Genomic DNA, 26,435 nt, shown 5'->3' with positions numbered 1-26,435 from the left:
CCCTCAAACAAGCAAATCCTGTCCACCAGGAGCAGTCGCCAAATGTTATTCAGACGAGCCTCTTTTCTAGCTAGCAGCGCCCTTCTCCAGCAGTCTCTTAGAGGTCCTAGCGCATCTTTGATGGCAACACTATGTAAATACATCATCCTCATCATTGAGGCAGAGAGTCTTGTCTTTAGCTGTGCCCAAACTCTGAGACTTTCTCCCCAGGGAGATCCACTTTCCCCCTTGTTATTGGCTTTGCTCTGTGGTCTGAAAACTTTTCTGTTTAGGCCTTTGGCCTTTAGACTGACGTTACCACTTTGATGACGTTACTCTCTTGCCAGGGGTGGGGGGTATTATGGGGTTTAGTGATATTTTATTGCTGCTGTCTTAACTATTTTTAACTCTTGGACTGCTGCTCTGCTTGGTTGTTGTGTGTGTTTTTTTTAAAAAAAATCACTGTGTTTTTATGGTCCTTGTTTGTGGGTTGCTCTGCTTGGTTATCTTCTTTTCTTTTACTGTGTTTTGTGGTTCTTCTTTATGGGCTTTTTATACTTTTTAATGAAAGGCAGGATATAAATATTTTAAATAAATAAATGTGCTTCCCCTTTGCTTTCATTAATGTGGACCTTGTCCTTTGTTTCCAGGGAGGATCACATTTCTGATGTGCACCCCTGTTCTTAACTCTCAGTTAGCTTGTGTGAGGATTTGTGCATCCAGCCCATTACCCCCCACCCTCAAGGAAAGTGATTCAGGCAGACAGATGGCTTTAGGATAATTATCCACACCAGCAGAACTACAGTGTTGGTTTCGAGAGTTGCAGCTGCTGGGCTTTTGTGGTACCCCTTTCTTTGTCCCCTTCCCCCATTCCAGGTAGCCCACGTCTCCGAGATCAATGCCATCAGGTTCAGTCCAAATTCTGGCATGCTGGCCACAGGTGGGACGGACAGGCTGATCCGACTCTGGAACGTGGTTGGAGGTGAGCTGAAGGCAAAAGGCATCACCTGCCCTCTCCCATGACTGACTAGTGCAGAAGCAGGTTTTGAGTGAGTCAAGGCTTGGAGGATCCTACCAGCCACCTGCTAAGAGTGGTAATTCACTGTCCCGACACTGCAGATGTGTTGCTGCTTTTATTGCAGATTTTTGGCCGTGGCTGTAGGCTTTTCTGCCATGTCAGTCCTCTGTTGAGGGTTGTTCTTTTGTTTCTTTTCTTTTTTAAAATGTAATCTTACAAATGAAGAATTTTGCATGCATTTGGATTCTTAAATATGTCAACTAGCAATTTTCAAAAGAGTTTCTAGCCCTCATGATTTTTGCAAACATTAAGGGCAGCATCCTCATTTCCGCGAGTGCTAAGGTAAATTATGTGGCACTAGCATAAGGATAGTGCCAGAGCATTAGCTGGCAGAATGGGTTTTCTGGGCAGTCCTATTGTGCCAGCACGCCAGTGCTGTGCTAGAGATCCTTATCTACATAATTTACGTTCCCGCTCGTGCCAACTTGGATACTGCCTTAAGTAAGTAGTTTTTCAAGGTTCTACCAAGCAGGGGGCTGGAAATTCTATCCAAGCGTAGCTGCCTTTACTTCCTGGCTCTTAATATCGCATAAACACTCCTGCAGACTTAATGTTTTCTTTTGTAATCTTTCTTCTCTGCCCCAGATCCCAAATTCTGCAGAAATTACCGCACAAACCTAAATATTAGCTTCTGTATTAAAGCAAACAAGTTTATCCAAAATGATAAGAAAAAGCTGCCTGAACACCTGTGGATTTGCACGCCAAACATCCTATCTTTTTTTAAAAAAACATATCTGGGTCTTGTCATAGTAAAGGTTTCCTCAGCCAAAGAAGCCTCTCTCTGTGTGTGTCTTTGTAAGGTGCCCTAGATATATATTTTTTTCAGAAAGGGTGGGATATCAATTTATAAAATGAATAAATAAACCTGACTTTGCATAAAACAGCCTCAGGGCCAAGCCTGCTTAGCTTCACCAGCAGAAGTATGTCATGTCCTTCTAAACTATTCCCTAGGCCTTGGGAACCAGAGGAGAAACATTATACCAAGGAAAAAATAGATACATTGACACAACATGCATAACTTGGGGGCAAAGTTTAGATTTTATTCATGCAGAATGTGATTTACAAATTTGTTTGCACCTTACCCTCACTATGGGAGAGTTTGCAAGTAATGATAACCTAGGGTTCCTGGCTTGTCTGGGGCAACCCTGGCGTATGGTTTATGGGTAGCACGCTAGTACACCCTGCCCGATGGCTCCTATGGCAAGCAGGAGTGGCTCAACAAACCACAGACCTTCTGCCCATCATTAGCGTACTGTGACATGCAAACTGGAAACTACAGTTTGTCTCTCCCCCAACTTGCCACCATCATAACCCAACAGCCAACCATGACTGACGATGCTGGCTTGTCAGAGGAGAGACAAGCCAAAGTTCCGAGTTTGCTCGTCACAGTAAGCAAGCCACGGACAGAAGGTGGGTGGTTTGTTGAGCCGCTCCCGCTTGCTGCAGGAGTTATCGGGTGACTTGCACCAGCACGCTGCCTCGTTCACGATATTCCAGCTCATTGCTACAAGCGAACTGGGCCTATAAGTCTTTCCATCGGAAAGGATTTAAGGGCAGCCTAAAAATAATTTTAATTAAAAAAAAAATGCCTGAACTCTGGCAAGCTCTGTGCATGAGGTATTTTTGGACGGATACGTCAGGGATGGTTGCGTTGACAATTCGGAAGGTGCCAATGCAGTCGCAATCTGCAGAAAGGAGCAACAGTGGAGGGTGGGGGCCAAGGGAGAAAGGGGAAGGGCGGCCTTCATGATCTTCTGGTCCCTCTCTGATCTGCAGGTCCAGAAGCCCTCAAACATTCAGCATCTTGCATCCTCCCACTGGGGACAGTAATCGTACTTTAGCCCCATTGACGCTCAGAGTAGGGTGGCCCCCAGACAACCTACCTAAACATCTGACAGTATGATCCCACGGGAGACGCCTCTTCCTGCCCCGTTCCTTCCTGGGCCCTGTCATTCACCTCCCTCCTCAGGCAAGTGGGACAAGCAAGGAAGGGGCAGGGGGATGAGCAAAGGGGTGGGGGCTGCACTGGCCACCTTCCCTAGTGTTTCAGCACCACTACAGGCCACATTGATGGAAACCCTCCTGTTGAAGACACTGCTGCACCTTGTGCAGAGAGGTAATCTGAGGCAAGAAATCGGGACACCCTGCTTTTTATTATTTGACGTTCACTGGACCTTTCTTGTCAGACACAGATTTTCTGCAGTGCTTTCTCTCTTTGGAAAGTGCAGCGATTGCTTTGTCAGGGCTGCGTGATTTGTCACTGCTGCTGCTTTGCTTCTTCCTGGAAGAGCCAGCAGGTGGACTCACTCTGGGTGTTGGTTTGACTGTCTTCAGGCCGCCTGGAGGACATGCAGACATTGGAGGGTGCCAACAGCAGCATCACCAGCGTCGAGTTTGACCCATCGGTGAGTGTGCCCATGAATCACACCTGGGTGAGAACCGGCAAGGGCTTGGATGAGGCTGTGCTGCTCCAGCCTTCCTGGAAGCTGCACCTTCCTTCCCTTTCATCCCAAGAGTAGGTAGCCTGGTAGGGAATACTTAGTGGTGGGGGAAAGCCACTGTGCATGGGAATATGTGGTTCTGCCTTATTATACTGAACCAAACCACCGTTCCATCTGGTCCAGTTCTGTCAGCTCTGAGTGGCATTGGCTCTGCAGGGTCTCAGCAGCACAGAGAGCCTCTTTCCTATCCCTGAAGCTACCTGAGATCCCTTTTTGGCTGGAGATGCTGTGGAGTGTGCCTCTCTACTCTACCAGTTTCCAAGGATGATGCTGAAAGTAGGTCCCAGGGCTCAGCTCTGATTAAGCACTAGCTCAGATTAGGGATGTATGAGAATTTTGTTTTTGCTTGCAAAACATGCGAGCGTGCCCCATTCAAAGCCCCGAATGTGAGCACAAGGACGTCTGCCAAAAATGTTTGCAAATTGCTGGAGATGTGCTGCTGTTTGATTTGCACAACTTTCCCCAGTTCTGTTTTGCGCAAATTTCCCCTGTGGAATGAAAGCCCCACATTAATCTATGGAGGAAACTTGCGTAAATTTCACATTCTATCACTGTGCAATTTGTGCAGTTTTCCCGTTCGTGAAGCGTGAGCAGCAGTCACAAACACGAACAGGAATCGGGCACGAGGCGAGCAGAGAGGTGACATTCAGAGAGTCCTAGCGATCTCAAACGTCACTCATTTGCCCATCCCTAGCTGAGATTAAATCCTGGACTTGGAACTCACTGGGCTGAATGCAGCCTCCCTCCACGCTTTCCTAACCAGTCCATGGTAAGGTCAGGATGTTTCTAAAAATATGAAATGTGAAGATTCTTTAATCCATTTATAGACCACCTGGCTATATCTAAAAAGACATCTTGAAGCAGTTTGCAACATCAGCGTTTAAAATACATAATGTCCACAGTTAAAATACTTAAAAACAAACAATGCAAAACATCCTCAATTAATTCAAAAAAATACAAAATGTCCTCAGTTAATTAAAAAAACGACATTCCAGGTTCAATCCCTGGCAGCATTTCCAGTTAGAAGGGTCAGGTAGGAGGTCACTGGAAAGACCCCCTCCCCTGCCTGAGACCCTTCGGAGCCGCTGCCATTCAGAGTTGACAAGACTGGGCTGAAGGTAAAACAACTCTGTCCTGATATAAGTTAGCATCTTAAGTGGTTTTAACAGAGCGGCTGGAGCATGCCCCTTGGAAGGAGCATTTCCTGCAGATGTACGCCAGAGATCACCACACAGCTGTATGCAAAAGCTGCTGCCAACAAGGAAATACAGTCTGTTAGAGTAAACATTTCCCAAACATAGATGTGTTTTTCCTTCCCTGATAAACCTGAAAACCAAGAGGACTCTGGGGCACGGATGGTCTGCTAACCAGCTGCAGCCACCTGGCAAAGGGAATTTCAGAATAAGCTAACAAGCTTTCAGAACTCATTAGCAGGCTGATCCGGCACCCCCAAAGTCAAACGGAATGTAAAAGGCAATTAGAAAAGAGCCAGAGAGCAAGCCAGAAACCTTCAGCCCATCCGTCCCTACATCCAGGGTTATCTTCACATGATGAGTTCTGGCCACAAACAGTGATGTTTTTGTGACCTGCCAGAGGAGTCTGCCCGGTGTGTGGGAAGTTCAGGCTTGCCCGATGTCTGCACTCTGCCCTCCCCCCACATGCAGTTGCCCTCTCAAGCAGAATCAAGAAAAGGGGGCAGCTACCCATACATCTGGAACTGGCTTGGGTGCGGGGATTGCTGGCACATTTGCGTGGGGCCCCAGGTCCCATGAAACAGTCATCAGTAGACCCCAGCCTTACCTTTCCTGATTTCTTCACTCCATCTTGTAGCGGGTACTCATCAGATTGAACAGGAGGGTGCCTTATACTGAGCCAGAACCCCCTTGACCCATCTAGCCCAGGCTTGTCGACACTGACGGGAAGCAGCGGCTCTCCAGGGCTTCAGCGAGGATTCTTTTCCAGCCCTATCCAGAGATGCTGCTGGGGGTCAAACTGGGGACCTCCTGCCTGCGGAGCGTGTGCTCTGCCACAGAGCCACAGCCTCTCGTGAGGCGGGGGAGGGTTGGGTGACAGCAGGTGTGAGAAGTGGACAGAGGAAGGCTGCAGTATTTGGGGCTGTGCAGTTTGGAAAACAAGCGGACGTGTTCATTTTTATCCCATTCCTCCGTCAAAAAGGCTGCCAAGTGGCTGACGTGCAGTCGGCAAAAGCAGACCATCCCTTCCCGCAGGCTTGCAATCTGAATAGATGCAACACACAAGGAAAAAGGAATGGGAAGGGACGGAGAAAAAATTGAGTCCTTCAGCAGGGCCGGTGGAATGGCCCTGGAAACGAAGCCCAGCGAGGAGAGGCTGAAAGAGCTGGGCATGTTTAGCCTGGAGAAGGGAAGGCTGAGGGGAGATCTAATAGCGCTCTTCAAGTACTTGAAAGGTTGTCCCAGAGAGGAAGGCCAGGATCTCTTCTCGATCATCGCAGGACACGGAATAATGGGCTCAAGTGACAGGAAGCCAGATTCCGGCTGAACATCAGGAAAAACTTCCTGACTGTTAGAGCAGTGCGAGAATGGAACCAATGACCTAGGGAGGTGGTGGGCTCTCCCACACTGGAGGCGTTCAAGACGAGGCTGGACAGCCATCTGTCGGGGATGCTCTGACTTGGATTCCTGCACTGAACAGGGGGTGGGACTCGATGGCCTTGTAGGCCCCTTCCAACCCTACTATTCTATGATTCTATGGTTCTATGGGTTTTTTGAGGTTTAAACAACCCTCGCATAACCCTCAATTAGTAGTAAGGTTAATGGAGGATTGCTTAATGTTCGAATAACAATGGAACCCATTCCCTAGGGAGGTGGTGGGCTCTCCCACACTGGAGGCATTCAAGATGAAGCTGGACAGCCATCTGTCAGGGATGCTTTGACTTAGATTCCTGCACTGAGCAGGGATCTAGATGATCTCATAGAACCCTTCCAACCCTACTATTCTATGTTTCTCCTCCCATCTCCCCTGTACAGCCAACTAGAGTGGCTGCTGGGGATGAGAGTCGAGGGACGAGGAGCCTCCACAAGGGTGGTCTTTCAGCAGGGCTGGTGGAATGGTCCTGCTTCCTCTCTCCTCTCCCTCTGTACAGCTTGCTGGGGATGGCCACTTTCTGTCTGACGTCATTCAGCCCGGACACAGGCTGGCCACCTCCAGGGTACCTTGGGCCTTCAGCTATCCTTCCCCAACCTGGTGCCCTCCAGATGTGTGGGACTACAACTCCCATTATTCCCAGCACTCTAAGCCCAGGGAGAGCAGAGGCCGATGGTCACACAAGAGCACTGCTCTCATCCACTCTCTCTCTCCCACCAGGGGGGCCACGTCTTAGCTGCCACATACAACAATGCCGCCCAGCTATGGACGCTTGGAGACAGCCAGTGCAAGGTGGGCTCGTCCGCATTTGCTTGTTGCTTTAGGGGTTGGCAGTGGAAGGGGTGGGTGGAAAGGGCTTGGTCTGACCCACTGAATGCTCCCTTGAAGCAGCCTCTTGCAATGTTGCAGGGGGTGCTGGGGGGCGAATCCTGCCTCACACCCAGCCGAGCATGGCCCAGGAGAGGCCAGCCTGCTCTGTATCATTGCGAGGGGTCCTGAGGGTGCACTGCTTGGACTGGATGCACAAGGCTGGCTTGGGCAGCTGGCCTGTCCTGGATATGGCTCAGTAGAAGCATTAAGAGCTGTTCCTGGTGTCTCTTCTATGGATCCCAAAGGCAGAACAGAGAGCTCTGGATTTTCAGGGTTGGGGGATTCCACAGGATGCTCTCCTCCGACAGGCATCAGACAAAGCCTTGAGTTGGGTGTAGGCAAATTCCATTTATAAACCGCTTTCAACCCCAAAGGCCCTTAAGCAGCCGAAGAAGAAGATGAAGACAAAGACGCCATCCACGTATGTGGGAATTTGCAGGATAGGTTTTCGCCCTGAGGAGAAGCCTGAAATCTCACATTCAACACAGGGAAGCAGAGGAAGCGGAAAGAACCGGAGCCAGGGGTTCACGAGGGAGGAATATGAGATGTTTTTATCACGTGGCTTGGTTACAGGCAGGCAGAGTATCCTTAACCCCTTGGAGGGCCCTCTCAGAGGGTGTTGGGGTGCGGTGGAAGTTCACCTCTGCCAGTGGAGAGAGCTTCATCCACCGGCAGGGCAGTGCATCTGTAGCAGAGCCCCCCCCCCCCCCCCGTGCCTGTAGAAAGTGCTGGGGGCATAAAAGTCCTGCTGGCAGTGTTTCCACTAGTGGTAAGACCCAAAACAGGGCATTCCAGGGGCGGCCTTGATTCTGCCGGACCCAGGTCTGAAACCAATGGGGTTTTAAAAAGAAAACTGCTGAAGAACTTAAACACCCCCCCCCCCAAGCTTAGCCTGTGTGATGCAGTGGGGCTTTGGAAGTGGCAGATTATCAACCATTTTATTCTTCCTCCCCCCCCCGGCAATTAGGGTTACTCTGATAGTTTGCAGAAGGGCATGGAAATTAAGGGGATTGAGCCAAAAGCTTTGTAAAAAAGGAGGCTCTTGAGGATGATGACAATAACTAAAGAACATTACAACAACGATTAAAATCAAATATTAACTCATCATGTGAATCCATTACAAATAAAAAAAGGGGAAACCGATTTAACTTCAGTGTTGTTGTGCCAAAAAAAGGGTGGGGGTGTTTCCCTATCATTCTTCGATTAAACTAGACAAGATTTAGTGGGGCAGAGCAGCTGTTCTGGTTGGATGTTTGAGAGCCTCTGCGTTCAGATCTCTACTCTGTCCTGAATGCTGAGCTAGAGGGACCCCAGGTCTGCTCCAGCATGGCTCTTCTGATGTTCCGATGGTTCCTTGGTGACCTTGTGGGACACGTAGGCTTCTCCCAGGCTGGTGCTAAGGATACCTCAGATGAGAAATGGAAAGTGCTGCCGTGTGCTGAAAAATGCCATAGAAGACGGTGGGGGCCGGGCCACAGGCAGGAGGAGCTGTACGGCTGGTACCAAAAGGAGAACGCGGGGCTAGCGGACGGGGTCCCTGTCGTCCCTCCCCAAACTCTGAACCTGTCAAAGCAGCACGGCTGGCTCTTGGCAGAGGACCAAGCTGGACACTCCTGCCCCGTGGCTTTTGTCTGCGTTAACTGCGACTTCAGTGCTTCAACACGCTCTCCCTCCCACTCCCCTGTGGAATGGCTTACATTCCCATCCGTGGAGTTCTGCCCTTTCCGCTTAACGTGTGCGTCACCAGTTAAGCTGTCCGAGCCTGGGACTTGAATTGGTCTCGTGGCCCTCTCTGCCTCTCTCTGCCTCCTGTGGATTGATGCCTCCCCTATTACTGCCTAGGCCATAGCAGACACATTACCATTTAGTTAACATCCGAAACTGAACTCCTGAGCAACAGGAAACAACGCATGAGCTGCAAAGGTAGAAAGCCTGGGGAAGAGAAGGTCTTGGCCAGATGCCGATGAGAGTGGCTGCCCAGTGAGCCTCCCTGAGGAAAAGATTCCAGAGGCTGGTACCACAGTTGAGGAGGCCACGGGTGGGTCTGCCCGTGGGCGGTGATCTGCCTGCTCCTAGCTCTGGGCTCCTAATAATCAGGGTGATGTTGTGTCTTAACAAGATTCACCCTCCAGGGCATTGCAACTTGTGCATACAAATCAGCCTCCCTCAACCTGGCGCCCTCCAGATGTGTGGGACTACAACTCCCAGCATCCCCCAGCCAACATGGCTGGGGAATGCTGGGAGTTGTAGTCCCACACATCTGGAGGGTGCTAGGTTAGGCAAGGCTGGTATGGACTATACATGCGTGTGCACGCGCACACACATGCGCCCTTCTACTATATTGCTCCACTCGTGCAGCACATGAACTAGGCAAGAGGTGGCCAAACTCACTGGCCACAGTTCCAGTCAAGACTATGATCCACAGCCACACCCTGCGTGCTGGTACAGATCAGTTATGCCCTGAGTAGCTGACCCGCTTGCAAATTTAAAATGCGTTGGTGGACCAAAGAGTAGGCTGCACAAGGCTGAATGTTGTGGTGTAAACTCTGTCTGCAGCACAGTACAGAAGCCAGCTGGGGTTCAGTTGCCTTCGCCCAAAGTGCTTTGCTTGGATCCTGAGAGGCGCTCTTAGCATTGTTTAGTTAATTGAGATTCTGAAGTCTTCTGTTCTGAACTGCCCTCTATGTTTTTCCTTTTCTTTTTAAGGCCAGAGATGGAGAGACTTCAGGAAGACTGAAATGTCTGCTCCCTGGTTTCTCAGTCTTCCTGTTTTTTATGTCTAATTAAGGACAGTATGGCAAGGAAAATTAAAAAGCAGCGAATCTCTGTACGTCCCCACTCTTCTGTTGTCTAGGAGATTCTCACGGGACACACCGATAAAGTGACAGCTGCCAGGTTCAGGTCCACCCAGTGCCAGGCTGTGACGGGCAGCCGAGACAGGACAGTGAAAGAGTGGGACTTGGGCAAAGGAGCGTGTGAGTAACAGCAACGCCCCCGCTGTGGGAGGACGCCCCGATGCTGCCAGCCAGCCGCACGCCAGGGCTGATTTCCTATGGGTAGCTAGGCCGGGGTCCCCAACCATTTTGGATCCGTGGGCATGTTTGGACATTTGAGAAACTGCTGTGGGCACCACCACAAAATGGCTCCCACGGAGGACGTGGCTAGTCACATAATGATTGCTGTGGGACCTGGCTAGTCAAAAGTGAGCTGAAGATGTGGGGTGGGGGGGGAGAAATAGTGAGGCTAGAGGTGGGGAGAGGCTGGGAGGGAGGGAGAAATAGCAAGGCAAAGTGGTAGAGAAAGAACAAGGCCAGAGGCTGGGAGGGGAGAAACAGCAAGGTAAAGAGGTGGGCAGAGAAATAATGAGGCTAGAGGAAGGGAGGGAGGGGAAAACAGCAAGGCAAAGGGGCAGAGAAGAGAGAAAGAGCAGGGCTAGAACGGGAGAGAAAGAAGACTGCCCTGTCATTTTCCAAGATCTTTATTTAAAAACCTTTTTTGAAGGGGGTGAGGAGTGGACAGCTTTGTGGGCGCTGTGGGAAGTCTCTGTAGGGCTGCATTGAGGACCTCTGTGCTAGACCTTTCCTGGGGCCCCATCTCCTGTCCCTGACTCCCATGTCTCTGTCCTTTGGGCAGGTTCCAGAACCATCAATGTCTTCTCCTATTGCAATGACCTTGTGTGCTGTGACCCCATCATTGTCAGCGGACATCACGATAAGACGATCCGCTTCTGGGATAGCAGGTGAGCCTACAAGCAGCCACACGTGTGGACACTTTAGTACTGGTAGTGCAGTTTGGCGGATGAGTCGAAGTTGGGGCCTTTTTAGTCGTGGCACCCCAGTATGAGAGGCAGTGAGCCTACGTACACCGGTCGCGGGGGAACATGGGCAGGAGGATGCTGTTGCCTCATGTCCTGCTTGTGAGTTTCCCATGGGCAGCTGGTTGGCCACTGTGTGTACAGGGCTCGTCGATGTTCTTATTGTCAAATGCCCTCCCAAGTGAAGCCCACCTGGCCCCATCAGTTTTCATGTTCTTTCCACCACCTAATCAAAATGTGGCCCTTCAGGAAGGCCTTTGTAAGAGATCATGGCCTGCTGAGATTTTCTCCTCTGCTCTGGTTGAGATCGAGTCCTCACTTTTTCTGTATTTTTGACTGTTTGAGAAAGGGGGATTGGCAAATCATTCTGTTTCTGGTCCATGTCACTTTCACATGGACTCAGCCACAAGTCCATTCCATCCCATTTCTGCAAGAATCAGCATTTTTAGAACAAAAAGGTGCAGAAAGAATCACTTTAAAATATGTACTGAAATCTGAATTTTAAAATGATGTTTTTCTCTCAAAATTCACATTTTTAAGGAATTTTGATACTTTTGGGGGGAGATGAGAACTGTGTTGGAATATTTGGGAAGTGTGAAAGCTGGTGAATAACTAGGTTCCGATCTGCACATTTGTTCAGTGGGAGGATCAGGTCACTTTGCACTGGAATTCCCAAAGACCAAATTCCTCACACGTCCCTGTTTGTGACTGCTGCTCTGATGTTTGCTGCTGGGTTGATTAGTGGTTTGATGTGGGTGGGGGTCTTTTTTTTTGCATTGCATATTACAAAATACATATTTTATTATTATTATTATTATTATTATTATTATTATTTGTATTTTACTGTAAGCTGCTTTGAGTGTTTTGGAAAGGATTTTTTTAAAAAGGCATTGAGGGGGCTTCCCAAGCTGCAGCCTGTTAGGGAGAGATGAGGAGTACCTTGTCTTTGCCAGGATTCAGACCGAGAGCCCCAACACCTGTGCTGCGGTCTGCCCATAAGCATTTGTACTTCCCTGCTCTGCTCCATCGCTCGCTCATCACTGAGTGGCCGCCCAGCAACGTCGCTTCGCAAGGGCGGGGGCCTTGGCTGCGGAGACTTTGTCCAGGGCCGGCGTCAAGGGTAGGCATGGTTGGGCGCCTACCAAGGGCCCACACCCCAGCAGGGGCCCACTGGCTAGAGGCCCTGGACTTGCTCCTCCTCTCCACCATGGCAAGCTGCTTGTCCACCTGTGTCTCCCTCTGGCCCAGACAAGGGTGGTGGTGAGGAGGGGGAGCAGGAGACACCGCAGCCCACGTGCTGCCTGGGTCTCTGCCTGTCCAGCAAGCAAGCGGGAGCAAGGAGGAGGAGGGGGAGGGGGAGCAGCTGGTGTCAGTGGCGGTGAGACGCAGGTGCGCACCACAGGAGGGGCCCCTGGAGGGTGTCTTGCCCGAGGGCCCGCAGAAAGCTGGAGCTGGACTGCCTCGGTCTTTTCCCGGCAGCCTCTTAAGGGACAGCGAGTCCAGGGAGAGCAGCCTGGCTGCTGCTGCTGCTATTTCTGTTCCTCACCTGCTCTATTTATAGCCGCTGTACTTTGCAGGTGATCCAGAGTGCTTGTGTCGAGCGAGCCTCTCTCTCCCCCTGCCTCCTCCTCTGCACGGAGTTCGTGCTCCGTGAATTAGGAAGGTCGGGGTGTTCATGGGTCTCCTACCGTTGCCAGATGCGCTCCGGGCATCACGCACTCATGAGCAGAGGGCTGTAGATCCAGAAGCCCTCCGTGTCATGGGCTCTGGGCCAAAGCGGCGCCAGTGGGGCTAATTTCCCCTGGCCGGCTGGCACTGTCGCTTCCGTTCGCTTAAAGGGAGATTTCTTCCTGGATGGTGTAATGCAGTTCTACCCTCAGCAGCCAATGTGTCCGGGAGTCCGAGCAGAGGGGCTGGGCTGGGACCGGACCAGCTGTGAAACTGCCCTTGATTCCAGAGTAGATGCTCACCTGACTTGCTAGTCCAGCCTCCCCTCGCAACAGCCGCGGGTTGGGATCTCACACCACATTCATCGTGCCACACACCGCCCCGTGCGCTCCGGTCTGAGCAGTTGCTACTGCTGAGGTACTGCTCCTGCCTTGCCAGGATGTCCTGGTTTCCTACCGTGTTCTGTCTCGGCTTCCCTGCACTTCTAGAAGCAGGGATGTTGCTAGCCTGGGACCATGGGATCCTGGCCCCAAATCCATTTCCCAGGGCCCTAGATCTATTCCACAGAGCCCTGGGTGTCCATTGGTGCCAATGGAAGGTTTTTCTTTCTCAGCTTAATTGCCCTGCAGGAGGCAATTTGGGGGAGGGGGTTGTGGCTGGGGAGGGAAGGATGAACTCTCCCTTTCCCACATGCTGCAACACCCCACAAAAATATATCTCCCTGCATGACCATTAAGCTTAGAAAAAAAAACTTTTTCCATTGGTTTCAAATGATCTGGGCCAGGATGCACAATAATTGAAAATTTTATTTTATTTGAGATTATTTAGATGTGAAATTAATGGGCTCAAATTAATTGCCTCCTGTGAAATCCTAGCAATTATTTCTAAATTTGCATATATAGATATAATTTAGCATATGCAGATTTGTGTCCTTTAAGTGCCTAGTGACACCCCGCCTATATGGATGCAAGACAGTCTTCCCCAATCAGATGCTCTCCAGTGAATTGGGCTACAAATCCCATAATCCCCAGCCAGCTGTGCTGCTGTATTCATAAGAACATAAGCAGAGGAGGGTAGACCTCCACTTTACGCATAAGTGGGGGTCACAAAACTTCACCGACCCCTTCTGCTAAGGAAAGAGGCAAAGGTGGGGAGCAGAGACGCAGGAGGGGTGCTTAGCCCTTTCCATATCACTGCTCTGCTGCCACTCCTCTCCCCCAGTTGCTTTCCCCTTCCTCGATTTCCAGTACACTTCTGAGGGTAAACATATATGCGGGGGGGGGGGGGGACTTGGGACTGCAATTTCAAATGGCCAAGTGTTGGGCAGGAAACAGTTAAGCACCCCTTCCTCACCACATCTCTGCTTCCAATGTACCCCTCCTGCAGCTGCTTGTCCACAATGGAAGTGGCTGGTGGGGTTTGTCCCGTGCCCTACTGTAGCTACATCTGAGCACTGAAAGAATTGCCTCCAGCCTCCACGCACACCAGCTGTAGCTTGGGATGCCTGGAAATGCTGTGCAAGTTATGTTAATGACGTACATCTGGACTACACCAGTCAGGTGTGGCTGTCTGGCTGCTAACGCACATACGTTGGTCTCCTGCATGCTCCAGTCAGCGACCTGGCTTTCCTCGGCCGCATCATAGTGATATGAGCCCTCACAAAGGGTCCTATCTCTTGTCCAGGGCACCCTGCTGCACACAGGTGATCCCTGTGGAAGGCAAGGTGACCTCCCTGAGCATCAGTCAAGATCAGATGCACCTCCTGAGCTGCTCCCGCGACAACGCCCTCAAGATCATTGACCTCCGCATGCACAACGTCCGGCAGGTGTTCAGGTGAGAGCGAGTGGGCCGCAGAGCCCAACCCACGGCAGGTTGGGCGTGGTCCCGGGGGGGGGGGGCTGAGCGAGTTCACCTTAACCTTGCCAGTGCATTTGGGGGCGAGTCATTCCTATTCCAGCGTCACTTCCCATCCGTAAAGGGGGGACGTTAGGAACAGCGGAAGCTGCCTTATCCTGAGTCAGGCCCTTGGTTCATCTAGCCAGCATTGCTGACGCTGACTGGCAGCAACGGCTCTCCAGGGTTTCAGACGGGAATTTTTCCAGCCCTGCCTGGAGATGCCGGGGATCGAACCTGGGACCTTTTGCATGCAAAGCAGAGGCTCCACCACTGAGCTGCGGCTTGTAGAGCTGGGTCAAGGTTAAATGAAACAAGGACTGCACTAGGCTGCAGCCGTACGTTTAGTACGCTTGGGGCGCCTAGGCAGAATCCTTGCAGGATGGGGCCCTCCAGAAGCCTTTCAGGGTCAGGCTGGCTTCAGAGGTGCCAAGACGAGCCCAGCCGGCCTGATGTGCAGCCGCCACCAGAAGCCACGTCACTCGCTTGTCTCATGCGGCAGAAGGCGTGCGTGCAGGTAATCGGCACAGAGGAAGCTCTTCCGTCTGTGCCGGCCCTGAGACCAGCTACTTGGGCAGGTGTGAAACGCAAATGCAGCCTCTAGATCTGAGCATTACCGCATAATTGGCTCTTTCAGAAATGAAGTCCGCTGCAAAACCTGAAGTGTGCGGGAAGATTGTGAGGGGAGCAGAAGATCCTAAGCCTCACATTTCCCTTGGCACGCTAAGGAGGGAAGGGAGAGGCACTTGCAAGGAGCCAGCAGGCATGGAGGAGAGTGGAACACCCCCCCCCCACGCCCCCACTGATTCTCCCTTGCAAGTGCCCCATCTCTGCATTGGTGTTATCTCTGCAAATGTGGGTTTGGAACGTTCATTTGCCAGCGCGAAGTGGGCTTCCATCCTCACTCAGGACGCAGAACGTTCAGAGATCAGATTCGGGATGAGAGAGGCCAGTGCAGTGTGTCCATCCGGGGCTGAGCATGCCTCTTGGGAGCTGGCAATGATCAATTCCAAGGAAAGGCGAGTGTTAGGAGCCACCACAGTTCTTCTTCAAGCCAGAGAAGAATTCCTGGTATATCCTGAGCTTGGAGAAGTTGCTCAGCTTACTTGTGAGCCAAAGCTGACACGGGCCATGGCTGGGCCTGCCTGTCTCTGTTCAGGGATTTTAAGATCTTTGGAGTATGGGGTATTCCATGAAAATTGTCCATCAAAATCTGATGTCTGATGTGCAGTCGAAATGTACGAACCAGAATGAGGCTTTCCCCCTCTTGGTTCTCTGTCACCCTCTTGTTTCTGTAGGGCTGAAGGATTCAAGTGCGGCTCTGACGGAACCAAGGCAGTGTTCAGGTGAGTCTCTGGTGATTCAGAGAAAACTAGCGATGCTAACATCTGACTGCTGCAATCTGGCTTCTTCTGTTCAGTCATTCAGCGTCTCTCTCTCTCTTTTAGTGGCCAATTTTAACTTCTACTTTTGCCATGTGTTTCACCTGCTTTTGCTATTTTTCCATTGTTATTCACAGTTCTGTGAATAAGGTGGCAGCTAGATTGATATATCGTGCTGGACTTCGTAAGCAGCGTCCTCCAGCATAACGGTATAGCTAAACAGAAACACTCTGTGTCTGCATTTGTAACCGCCCTGCGTGTCATGTGCATGTATGTTTAATATGTATGGGGTAAAACAACAGAAAGAACGGGACCCAAAAGAGAAAGTCATTGAGGCAGCCAGAGATGAGGCTGCATCAGCTGAATAAGTGATGTTTATTGCCTGCTGGGAACTGCAGTCCAACACATCGAGAGAGTACCAGGTTGGGCGGCCTTAGATGATGTGGGAGGTTTTTCTCCTACGCCCTCTGCTCCCCTTCCATTAGATCCCAGCTTCTCCGCTTTCTGTTTCCTTTGTCCATCTTCTTTGAGCCTTCCTGACTCCTTGGCCTCCTTGCCTGCTCAGCCCCCCACCCCCCTCTCGGTTGGTCACTGCTCTGGCCTACAGGAGACATCTCTCCTTGTGAGGTTTTCCCCTTTGCCCGTCTCCCTTTCCCCCCAGCCTGCGCTTTTACACCCGCTACCTACTCGATCCCACCGCCCCCCATCTTGACCCCAAGCGCTCTCTGAGCCGCCACTACCACTGCCTCTCACGCCCACATGCAAGAAAATGCTCCCCGCCTTTCATTGGGATTGGCTGTTGCAGCCGTCTAGAGAGGGAAGGGGGGGGGAGTGGCAGAGGCGGTTCAGGTCCTGAAGGGAGGGGCAGAGGGAGGCGGCACAGCCGATGTGGAGGGGGGTGATGGGGTCAGACGAGTAGGAGAGAAGAAGCAGAGTAGATGGAGAGGGCAGGGCAAGTCCAAGGAAGGGGCGAGGAAGAAGAAACAGAGACCTGAGTAGGAAAGTGCAGGTGGCTGAGCTTGGGGGTTGCGTTTTGCCCTCCCCCGCCCATCAAGGCTCACTTGATGCGCACATCTGGGCAGTGCACATCCCTCCCCTACAATCCCATGGTATGGCTTGTAGCAGGGACCCCCCTGCTCTGGCTGATCTCCGCCCCCTTTCTCCTGGACCAGCCCTGATAAGAGCTACGCCTTGGTTGGATCTGCGGACGGCACCCTCTTCGTTTGGGACATTGAGACTGGCAAGCTGGAGACCAGCCTGCCCGGAGTGCATCGGTGAGAAACTTCTCCGTTGGGGGAACAGCTCAGAACCCTGTCACTGAGGGATCTGTGTTTGGACATCACCTCTGTGGATCAGAGAGTTGCAAGATATGTGAAAAAGATTTCTCCCGCCACCTGCCCTCCATTCTGTATTTTTAACCAGAGTATTGATGTATCTCGGTTAAGGAAAGCAAAAGTTCCACATGTTGAAAGAGTAACTGCACAAAGTGCTATAGTACACTTCACTGTTGTTCACTTAACTATAATGCAGTTTGAAGCTGCCTTCCCCAACATGGTGCCCTCTAGTAGGGATGTACGAAAGTCACTTACCTTTCCGCGGATTATGTTCATCGTGGGGGGGGAGGCGTTCCGTCCCTCCCCCCGGAAACCTCAATGGGGGGGAGGCGATCCGGTCCTCCCCCCCGGAATCCTCGAAAGCCAGCTGTGCTCCATGGCGGCTCCGCAGAGCAGCCGGCCAGGCCCAGGCCAGTGCTGTCCGCAGCCGGATTTCCGGCCGTGGAGGGCTCTGGGTAAGGAAAAAAAAACGCGTATGCAAATGGCGGCGGCTACGGCCGCCGCCATTTTCATTCCATATTTTTCTTCGTCTTAGTCTACGTAAATATTTACGTAGACTAAGACAAAGAAAAATAAGGAACGCAAATGGCGGCGGCCATAGCCGCTGCCCCATTTGCGTACGCCTTTTTTTTTTTACCCAGACGTTTTAGGCTACGTAAAAACTTACGTAGCCTATCACATCTGGGTAAAAAAAAAAATGCGTACGCAAATGGCAGCAGCTACAGCTGCCACCATTTGCATTCCTTATTTTTCTTCGACTTTTTTTTATATAGAGAGATGTGATAGGCTACGTAAAAACTTACGTAGCCTATCACGTCTCTGTAAAAAAAAAAAAAAAAGACAAGACTGCAAATGGCGGCGGCCGGTCAGAAGACCAGCCGCCACAGCCGCTGCCGCTGAAGCCGCCGCCACAGCCGGAGCCGCCGCCGCCCGGAACATCCGCCCCAGGTAAGTCTCGTCCCGGGGGGGATCCACAGGGGGCGGGGTGGTGGCAGGCCGTTCCGCCACAGATTTCGTGGGGCCAAATGCACTGGCATTCGGCCTCACGGAGATCCGTGGCGGAATTCTCTGACATCCCTACCCTCTAGATGCTTTAGACAACAGCTCTCAGCATTCCTGGCCAGGTTGGGGAAGGTGGCTTTGAAGCTATGAGGATTGTCAGCTGTGGAGCCAGAAGAGGGGCCAAGAGATCTTAAAGTGGCTTCATGATGGCTTTTTGCAAAGTTCCTTGAACTGACATGAGCATCCCACTCCACGTTTTCTGGTAACAAATCACAGGGCATCCTATCCTAGGAGCACCCGGCCCCCCATACTGCCCTGGCGCTCCCACCAGCTGCATTCGCCCTCTTTAGGGGCACAGGAGCAGAGACAAAAGCTGGGTCTGCTGCAGGGATGCTGTTAAAACTACCCAATGGATTCACATGAGCCGTGTTCCCCTCTGCCTTCTCCTCCCTTGCCTCCAGGTCGACTGTGAACGCAGTGGCCTGGATCCCCTCTGGGACATACATCGGGAGCGTGGACCGAAGCAAGACAGTGGTGCTGTGGCGATAGTGCTGGACGTGGGGTCACGCAGAGGACGATGACTCCAGACTGCGTTGCCCACAGGCCCTCATCTCTCCGGGCCGGCCTCTCCAGCCCCTTTGCCTGTGTTCTCTGGGCTTGAGAGTGTCCAGCAATGTGACACGCTGGTGGGGGTGAGGGGCTGAGTCTTCCTTGCATGCAAGCAGCATAGATTTCTGTCTTCCAGCTGCCTCCAGAAAAGGGCTCTCCAATGCAAGGCCTTGCAGGACCGGACCCGGGGCCTTCAGGTCTGAGAGAAGAGGCCTCAGTCTGCATAGAAGGTCTGCAAAGCAGAGGACCCTTCCTGCCCCTTGCCTTCAGGCCCTTCGTGGTAGCTTAGATGATTTTGCAAGAGAATCAGACAAATTCAAGAGCGATAAGTCTATCTGTGCTTCTTGGCTTAGGAGAACCCCAGGCGCAGAGGCAGGGAGTGGGCCTATGAATAATAATAGATGCTGGGGACACGCTGTCACCTTCCTGCTCTTTGTAGGGTGTTTCTGGGGAGACGGAATTTTGGACTAGATGGATCTCTGATCCGAGCCAGGGAGGTGAAGGCGGACGTCAGGTGTGCGTTCAGAGCAGGTGCAGCAGGACACCACTGCAGGGTCAGCCCTGCTTTCCACTACGGCCACAGCTGTTCCATCCCAGCAGGGGAGGCACTCGCATCAGCCCTGTCTCTTGTGCGCCTGCTGGGAGGTGTTGCACTGCACCAGAGGAACCCAAGACCAGCCCACCAAGCTGGCTCTTACACACGTATGCCCAGCTTCCTGACTGGCCAAGAACTGTTTCTAAAGCGTCTGGGTCAGGTGGGTCAACCCAGCACCTGCGCAAATGGAGGGGCGGGGGGAAGAGAAAACCGCTCCTCGTAGGGACTGCAACCTGGGGGACTCCCTGTCTCAAGAGGGGATGCAGGCCTCCGTGGAGAAAAGGTCCCTGCCCCAATGTATGCCGATCTGATATTCAAAGAAGAATGGAATTAAAAAGACGGAATAAGTAACAGTTTGCCCTTGGTCTGTGTACAAAGTACTTTCAACTGAGAAAGCCACAACTCAAGGAAAGCTACTGGGTTCAGTCCCTTGTCTCTCTACTTAAAGCAGGGGTCCCCAACACAGCACCCGTGGTTGCCATGGCACCCACGAAGGTCTGCCCCCTTAAAAACAATTCTTTTAAGAAAAACTTTGGAAAATGTTGGGCTGTCTTCACTCTCTCCCTTTCTAGCCTTGCTATTTCTCTCCCACACTCCACCACCTCTTTAGTTCACTTTTGACCAGCCAGACCCCCATGGCAGCCATTATGTGGCTAGCCACAACCCCTGTGGCAGCCATTTTGTGGTGGTGCCCACAGCAGTTTATCAAATTCCCAAACGTGCCCATGGGTGCAAAAAGGTTGGGGACCTCTGACCTAAAGGTCTGACCTTAAGATCATCATCAGCGGCCCTTCTCCGTGAGCCCCTGCCAAAGGAAGTGAGGCGGGTGGCTACTAGGAGGAGGGCTTTTTCTGTTGTGGCACCCCGGCTCTGGAACGAGCTCCCTCGTGAGGTTCGCCTGGCGCCTACATTGTACTCCTTTCGGCGCCAGGTGAAGACCTTTTTATTTTCCCAGGCATTTTAGCTGTCTAAATTTTTATCTTTGCTGTTTTAAATCTGTATTTTAAACTCCTGCACTGCTGCTAGGTTTTATTGTGGTTGTATTGTTATATTGAGGTTTTAATGTTCTATATATTTTAAATTGTTTTATTGTGTGTTGTTTGGTTTTAGTTTTTGTGAACCACCCAGAGAGCTTCGGCTATTGGGCGGTATAGAAATGAAATGAAATGAATAAATAAATAAATAAATAAATAAAATTAAAAATAAGGCACTCTCTCTGGAACTGCTGCCAATCAGAGTAGATACTCCTGGGCTCAGCAGCCTGAGTCCGTAAAGGGAGCGGCCTGCAGTCATAATAGCTCAGTGCCAGGGCACCTGTTTTGCATTCAGAAGGCCCCAGACTCGGTATCCAGCATCTCTGCTTCAAAAAGGGATTTCGGATGGCAGGGCTGTGAGAGATCCTTTTCCTGAGACCGGGGAGAGCCGCCGCCGCCACCCAGCATATACAACACCCTCCTCCAACCCAGCACCTTCCAGATGGGCTGGACTGCAATCCCCATCATCCCCAGTCAGCAAGGCTGGGTGATGGGAGTTGTGGTCCAGCCCATCTGGAGGGCGTGCTGGGTTGAGGGAGGCTGGTACACAATACTGGGCAAGAAGGAGCAATAGACTCGGTAAAAGGCAGCAGGGTGTTCAGCCACCATATTTCCTGCACCGTGGTGGCTTCATGATTGCCCCAACTGGGACCTAGGAGGCTGGGCGAGGGAGAGATTGAAGCCTTCACTAGACATCCCAGTCTGTACTCATTATTGGGTTTGTAATCTTGCTCCTCAATACGCCTCCTGTGAACATCACTTTAGTGCAAGCGGGAACTGCTTTATGAACTGCCCTCCTCGTTCTTTAATACTCCAGGTTCTTTGGAGGCAGGATGGTGCTGAGCTGAGAGCCGATCTGGATCCTGCCAAACAGCCACACCCATCTATGTAATGGGGTTCTTGATTAAAGTGCTTGTTTTCCCACTGCTTTGTGCAGAGAGGCCCAATAAAAGGAAGGTTGTCCTTTCCAGATTTCACTTGCACACAGAGAAATGTCTTTTGCAGTTCTCCGTGTTCGCTGGGCCATGGATCTTCACTGTGGTTGTTTCTGAAACTGCATTTTGTGTGTCCAGCAGTTTGGATATGAACCAAAACGGGCCAGTGCAGAAGGAATGCCCCCCTCCTTCCAGATCTCTTTACTAAGGTTAAGAGAACGCTACTTGCTACATCTGCATAATTTATTTTATTTATTTAAAATAATTATAGGCTGCCATTGACCAAAATGGTGATGCCATTGTACACTGAAATGTCCAGATGCCTTAAGTGAGTGAGCCAAGCTACACAACACTGGAAAAAACTGCTGTCCATAACCAGTTCATTCTGGGGGGCGGGGAACTGGAGGGAATAAATGATTGCTCGGTGAATGTAATGCAGGACCAGCCTCACTGCAACCCAAGCAGTGATATTTTTAGGCTCATCACTGAAACAACCACCTGTGATTGGAGAGTTGTTTCCCAGTGTCTCTTGCAATCTTGCAGAGGATGCTGGGAACAGAATTTCTGGATTGCAACCCTGCAAGAAGTCCTGAGCTGCATATCCCATAGCAGTGCAAAGTTTTTCAGATACTTTCCTGGCAGGCTGTCTTGTTCTTTAGTGCACCAAGCAGGATCATGGAAGGAGATGGAGAGCTTGTTTTCTACTTGCCTGTTGGGATATGTGGCTTGAGATGCCTGTCTCCTTATTCCTGGGGGCTAGAAACTTGCTTTTTTAAAAAAAAAAAAGACAGCTAAGATTTTAAGATCGTGAAGTCTATGAGACATTTCTTTCCATACTAGTGAGGTATGATTGGGGAATGTATATTGTCTCTGGATTGTAGCAGTAGCTATTATGACTTCAATTTTCAGGGCATAATCTACCAGTAAGCTCTGTGCAAAACTCTTGCAATAAATGAAGCAGAACTTTCTTGTGGGTTGCGCCATCACTGATTCCTAAATATTAGCAGCCTCGCCCCTGGTGTACTTCCATCCACAACTGTAGTAAACAAGAACTCATTGGTCCAGCAGCCGGAAGAAAAGGGATTCTGGAAACTGCAAACCACTCAGCAAAGAACCAGAAACTTGTGGCAGACCTTTAAATAGTTTCTCCAGCTTCATAGGGCTACTAAAGGCAATACTTATGGAGAATGCAATAAAAAGTCCATCAATGATCTGGCTGCAAATAGAGTTTCATCCATAGCAGGGAGGCAAAAGCGAGGAAGGTAGCCCATGTCCTGTCTATAGGCATGTTGTACTATGCGTGTCAGTTACTTAGGTGTCCCCTCATGGTACCCAGAGAGAGGCTTTCCCTTTGGCTGGTCATTCTGTTGTGGCTCCCTGAAGAACAGGAGGGCTGACTCTGAACTGACCTACTCAGCAGCTGAACCTAAGTGCCTGAACTTGTCTGATCTCAAAAGCTAAGCAGGGTCAGCCCTGGTTAGTACTCGGATGGGAGACTGCCTGGGAATCAGGCTTCCTGCATTGAGCAGGGGATTGGACTCGATGGTCTTGTAGGCCCCTTCCAACCCTACGATTCTATGACTTCTATAAGTATTCCTCTGCAATGCCGTTTTCCTTTGGGGTTCTTCTCCACTTCAGCCCTTGAGTGGCATCAACAGGCCAAGCATTCACCAGAACCTTTGATCTAATGCACAGCTTCTAGTGTCTATCTCATTCCCTCCCATACTTTGACAGAGGAAAAACACGCAGAGTTGTTTGCAAATGGCAAATTCAGATAACAGTAGGGTGACAAAGCAAAGGAGCAGATGATAACTGCAAAGGACCCTATAGGTACAGATGAGAGAGAGAGAGAGAGAGAAATCTGAGTAAAGTGCAGGGAGGGGAGCACCAGAGGAACTCGTGCCCTGTGCCCAGCCAGGCTGAGAGCAATGGGATGTCAAGAAATTCATGAGTGGGGCTTGGCTGGAGCTAGGTGCAACTGGAAACAGTCCGTAGACATGAGATGCCAAGATCCTGTTCCAGAACAGCAGGGTGAAAATGTGTCTGCATAAGGATGAGTGAGAAATTAGGTTCATTTTTTTAAAACAAGAACTACCAAAATATGCAAATTTCCTAATAAATGGGATGGAAGGGACTTAAAAATTGGAAGGTGGGTGGAAGTGAAACTGACAGATTTATTCAGGCAGACAGAGGGCTTTGAGTGCTGAGCTCTTTCTGGGTTTGAATCCCTGTGTATTCAGCCATGTTCATGGTTCTGAATTTGGGTTGCCATCCCTGGTGCAGATAAAAGCTCCTAGAACTGGTTTGTTGACATGGATCAACGCAGCTGCCTGCAATTTTGGACACCCCTTGGGGCGTGGCTACGGGGCCTGCCATGAGGCGCGCCCACGCTTCCAAATTTCCCACCGCACCACTGATGGTGAGCTTGCAAGGGCCCAGAGGAGAGCACTGGCCGGATGGGTCTACGGGGGCCAAGCAAGGGACTCCGCCCTTTGAGTGGCTGCCAGTCTGCACTGTGTTGCACTGAGAAGGAAGGGCCAAGATGAGGACTTGATTATAGGCTTGTTTGAGCCTATAATTACTCCATTCTACATGCGCAGATGTGTCCATGGGCTGGGGAGTGTAGGGATGATCATGCATGATAAAATACTATTGTGAAAGCCCAAGGGTGGATGGATCGCGTCCAACGTTGGGGGTTGGACTCGATGGCCTTGTAGGCCCCTTCCAACCCTACTATTCTATGATTCTATGATGAGTCTTGCCACAGCCAAAGTGGGGATTACCACCACTACTACTGAGTACAAGGGGATGAGTCTCTGCCCTGAGGGACTTGCAGTCTAAAATTCAATACAAGGAAAACAGAGGAAGGGGAGGGAAGCTATATGGGGTGGTTTCTATTGCATCTGCTAAGACTCAGTTATAGGCTGGGTTGCAGCAAGGCAGCCTTCCCCAACCTGGTGCCCTCCAGATGTGTGGGACTGCAACTCCCACCATCAGAATTATGGGAGTTGCTGTCTAACACATCTGGAGGGCACCAGGTTGAGGAAGGCTGCAGTAAGACATGGGAACAAGGAGGTCACTGAGGCCACCGTGTGAACAGAATGCTGGACTAGATGGACCCTTGGTCTGATCCAGCATCAGGGCTCTTCTTATGTTCTTATGAGGCTGTGCCAAAGGCTTCCTAGAAAAAGAAAGTCTTTTGCGGAGGGACTTGAAGGAAGCTAGAGAGGTGACCCCCTGCAAGTGTTCCAGGAGGCAATTCCAGGCACGTGGGGCAGTGTGGGAGAAAGCCTGGAGCCGCAAGCGTTCCATAGAACACACATTGTCCCCAGGTACAGCTTTCCCATCTCAGTAGTTGCTTCCGTGCATCAAGGGTATAGGAAGGAACCCTCTAGGTAAGATAAATGTGTGTGTGGGGGGGGGAGTGCATGGTAGCTCAGAGACAGAGCAGACGCTTTCCATCTAGAAGGCCTTAGATTCAACCCCCCCATCTCCAACCCAAAACAAGGGCCTCAGGCAGCAGGGTTCCCAGGGAATTCCATGTCCCAGGGCATGGTCTGAAGGCACCTGAGGCAGCCGCTTGCTGAAGCTAGGGGTGTACAAAACCCCACTTACCTGCGTCCACGAGGGGTCTGCCGGGGGGCGAGGCAATCCATTCCTCCCCCCCGGAACCCTCCCCAGCCGGCTCCACTCCACAGTGAGTCTGCGGAGCCGCTGGCCAGGGCCGCTGGCAGCCAGACTTCTGTCCGCTGCCGGGCTGCGGCTGCAAATGGCGTCCCCGCTTTGCCATGATAGGTTACATAAATATTTACGTAGCCTATCACAGATAAAGCGGGGATGCAAATGGCATCCGCTACGCAGGACGCCATTCGTGGCCGCAGCCCAGATGGCAGACAGCAGCGGCCGGATCCAGACCTGCCAGAGGCAGGTAGGAGCCAGTCCGCCAAGACTTGGCAGGGGGGATTGCCCCGTCCCGCCACGGACTTCAGGGGGCTGAATTCACTGGAATGCGGCCTCACTGGAGCCCGTGGCAGAATTCTCCACCATCCCTAGCTGAAGCTCAGCAGGTCGGGTTCTGGTCGGTGCTTGGAGGGGAGACCACATGTAGCCTCCTTGAGTTCCATGATGGAAGAAAGGTGGGATATAAATGTAATAAATAAACAAACAAACAAATAAATAAATAAAATTGAGCCCACTTCAGTCAAAGGAAATAGCACTGGACCAATGCCATTCCTCCAGTGGCCTAAGGCAGCATGAGGCAGCGGTGGATCTATGAGAAATTAGTTTCAGTTCAGTTTTGATCAGGATTTACCCAGTTTGCACCTTCCGGACAAAACATAGATTCAAATGGAATCTGTGGTCAAAGTCCATACCTTTCCGGCCTTGCAGTGTGATTTGTGGAACAAAAAAATTGGGTTCGACAGCATGTGTACGTTTGAAAAATGCATGTAAAAAAATGGGTACTTTTGGAAAATGCACAGAAATACGGATCAGTCAGTAGGAGAAGGATGCATACATTTCAAAGATTTGAAGAATTGATGCATGCGTTTGGAAATGTGCCCAAAAATATAGATGGATTTTTATGCGAAAAGAAAAAAAATGCAATTTGATACAGACTCGAGTCGGAACAAGCTTCAAAGTGGAATTCAGGGAACTTCAGAGTGCTCAAATTTTGCTGCTTCGCATGTGCCCAGAGGCATATCTCCTGTGTGTAGGGTGGCCAGTTTCCTTAGTCCATTGCTCCTATACCCTTAACAACAGCCTGCAGGCAGGAATTATCTCCCCATCACTTCATGTTGTTGTTTATTCGCTCAGTCGCTTCAGACTCTTCGTGACTTCATGGACCAGCCCACGCCAGAGCTTCCTGCCAGCCATCACCACCCCCAGCTCCCCCAAGGTCGAGTCCGTCACCTCCAGAATCTCATCCATCCACCTTGCCCTCGGTCGGCCCCTCTTCCTTTGGCCTTCCACTTTCCCTAGCATCAGCATCTTCGCCAGGGTATCCTGTCTTCCCATTATGTGGCCAAAATACTTCAGTTTTGCCTGTAATATCATAATTTCAGGTTGCAGCTCAAGGCTCCAGAGCAAAACAGTCACAAAATTCCAGGTTATCTGC

At 51.0% G+C, this 26,435-nt stretch overlaps 1 protein-coding gene across 2 annotated transcripts in view; it reads left to right on the top strand.

The window, feature by feature from the left end:
- ATG16L2 (autophagy related 16 like 2) overlaps nucleotides 1-20,519 on the top strand; it is a 65,749-nt gene extending 45,230 nt beyond the window's left edge. For both annotated transcript variants that reach the window (XM_084842327.1, XM_084842326.1), the window contains 9 exons: nucleotides 856-961; nucleotides 3,392-3,462; nucleotides 6,904-6,975; nucleotides 9,908-10,028; nucleotides 10,687-10,792; nucleotides 14,219-14,368; nucleotides 15,727-15,774; nucleotides 16,983-17,084; nucleotides 18,608-20,519. In XM_084842327.1, coding sequence (XP_084698453.1) covers nucleotides 856-961; nucleotides 3,392-3,462; nucleotides 6,904-6,975; nucleotides 9,908-10,028; nucleotides 10,687-10,792; nucleotides 14,219-14,368; nucleotides 15,727-15,774; nucleotides 16,983-17,084; nucleotides 18,608-18,695 — 864 coding nt within the window. In that variant the 3' untranslated portion in view covers nucleotides 18,696-20,519. The remainder of the gene's footprint in view (nucleotides 1-855; nucleotides 962-3,391; nucleotides 3,463-6,903; nucleotides 6,976-9,907; nucleotides 10,029-10,686; nucleotides 10,793-14,218; nucleotides 14,369-15,726; nucleotides 15,775-16,982; nucleotides 17,085-18,607) is intronic.
- The last annotated feature ends 5,916 nt before the right edge of the window (nucleotides 20,520-26,435 follow it).

Source organism: Heloderma suspectum, chromosome 3, assembly GCF_057233095.1.
Source record: "Heloderma suspectum isolate Gila_16-S chromosome 3, 16-S_ref, whole genome shotgun sequence".
Lineage (NCBI taxonomy): Eukaryota > Metazoa > Chordata > Lepidosauria > Squamata > Helodermatidae > Heloderma > Heloderma suspectum.
Note: the sequence above shows the minus strand (reverse complement) of the source record. Positions and strands in the feature narration are given on the sequence as shown.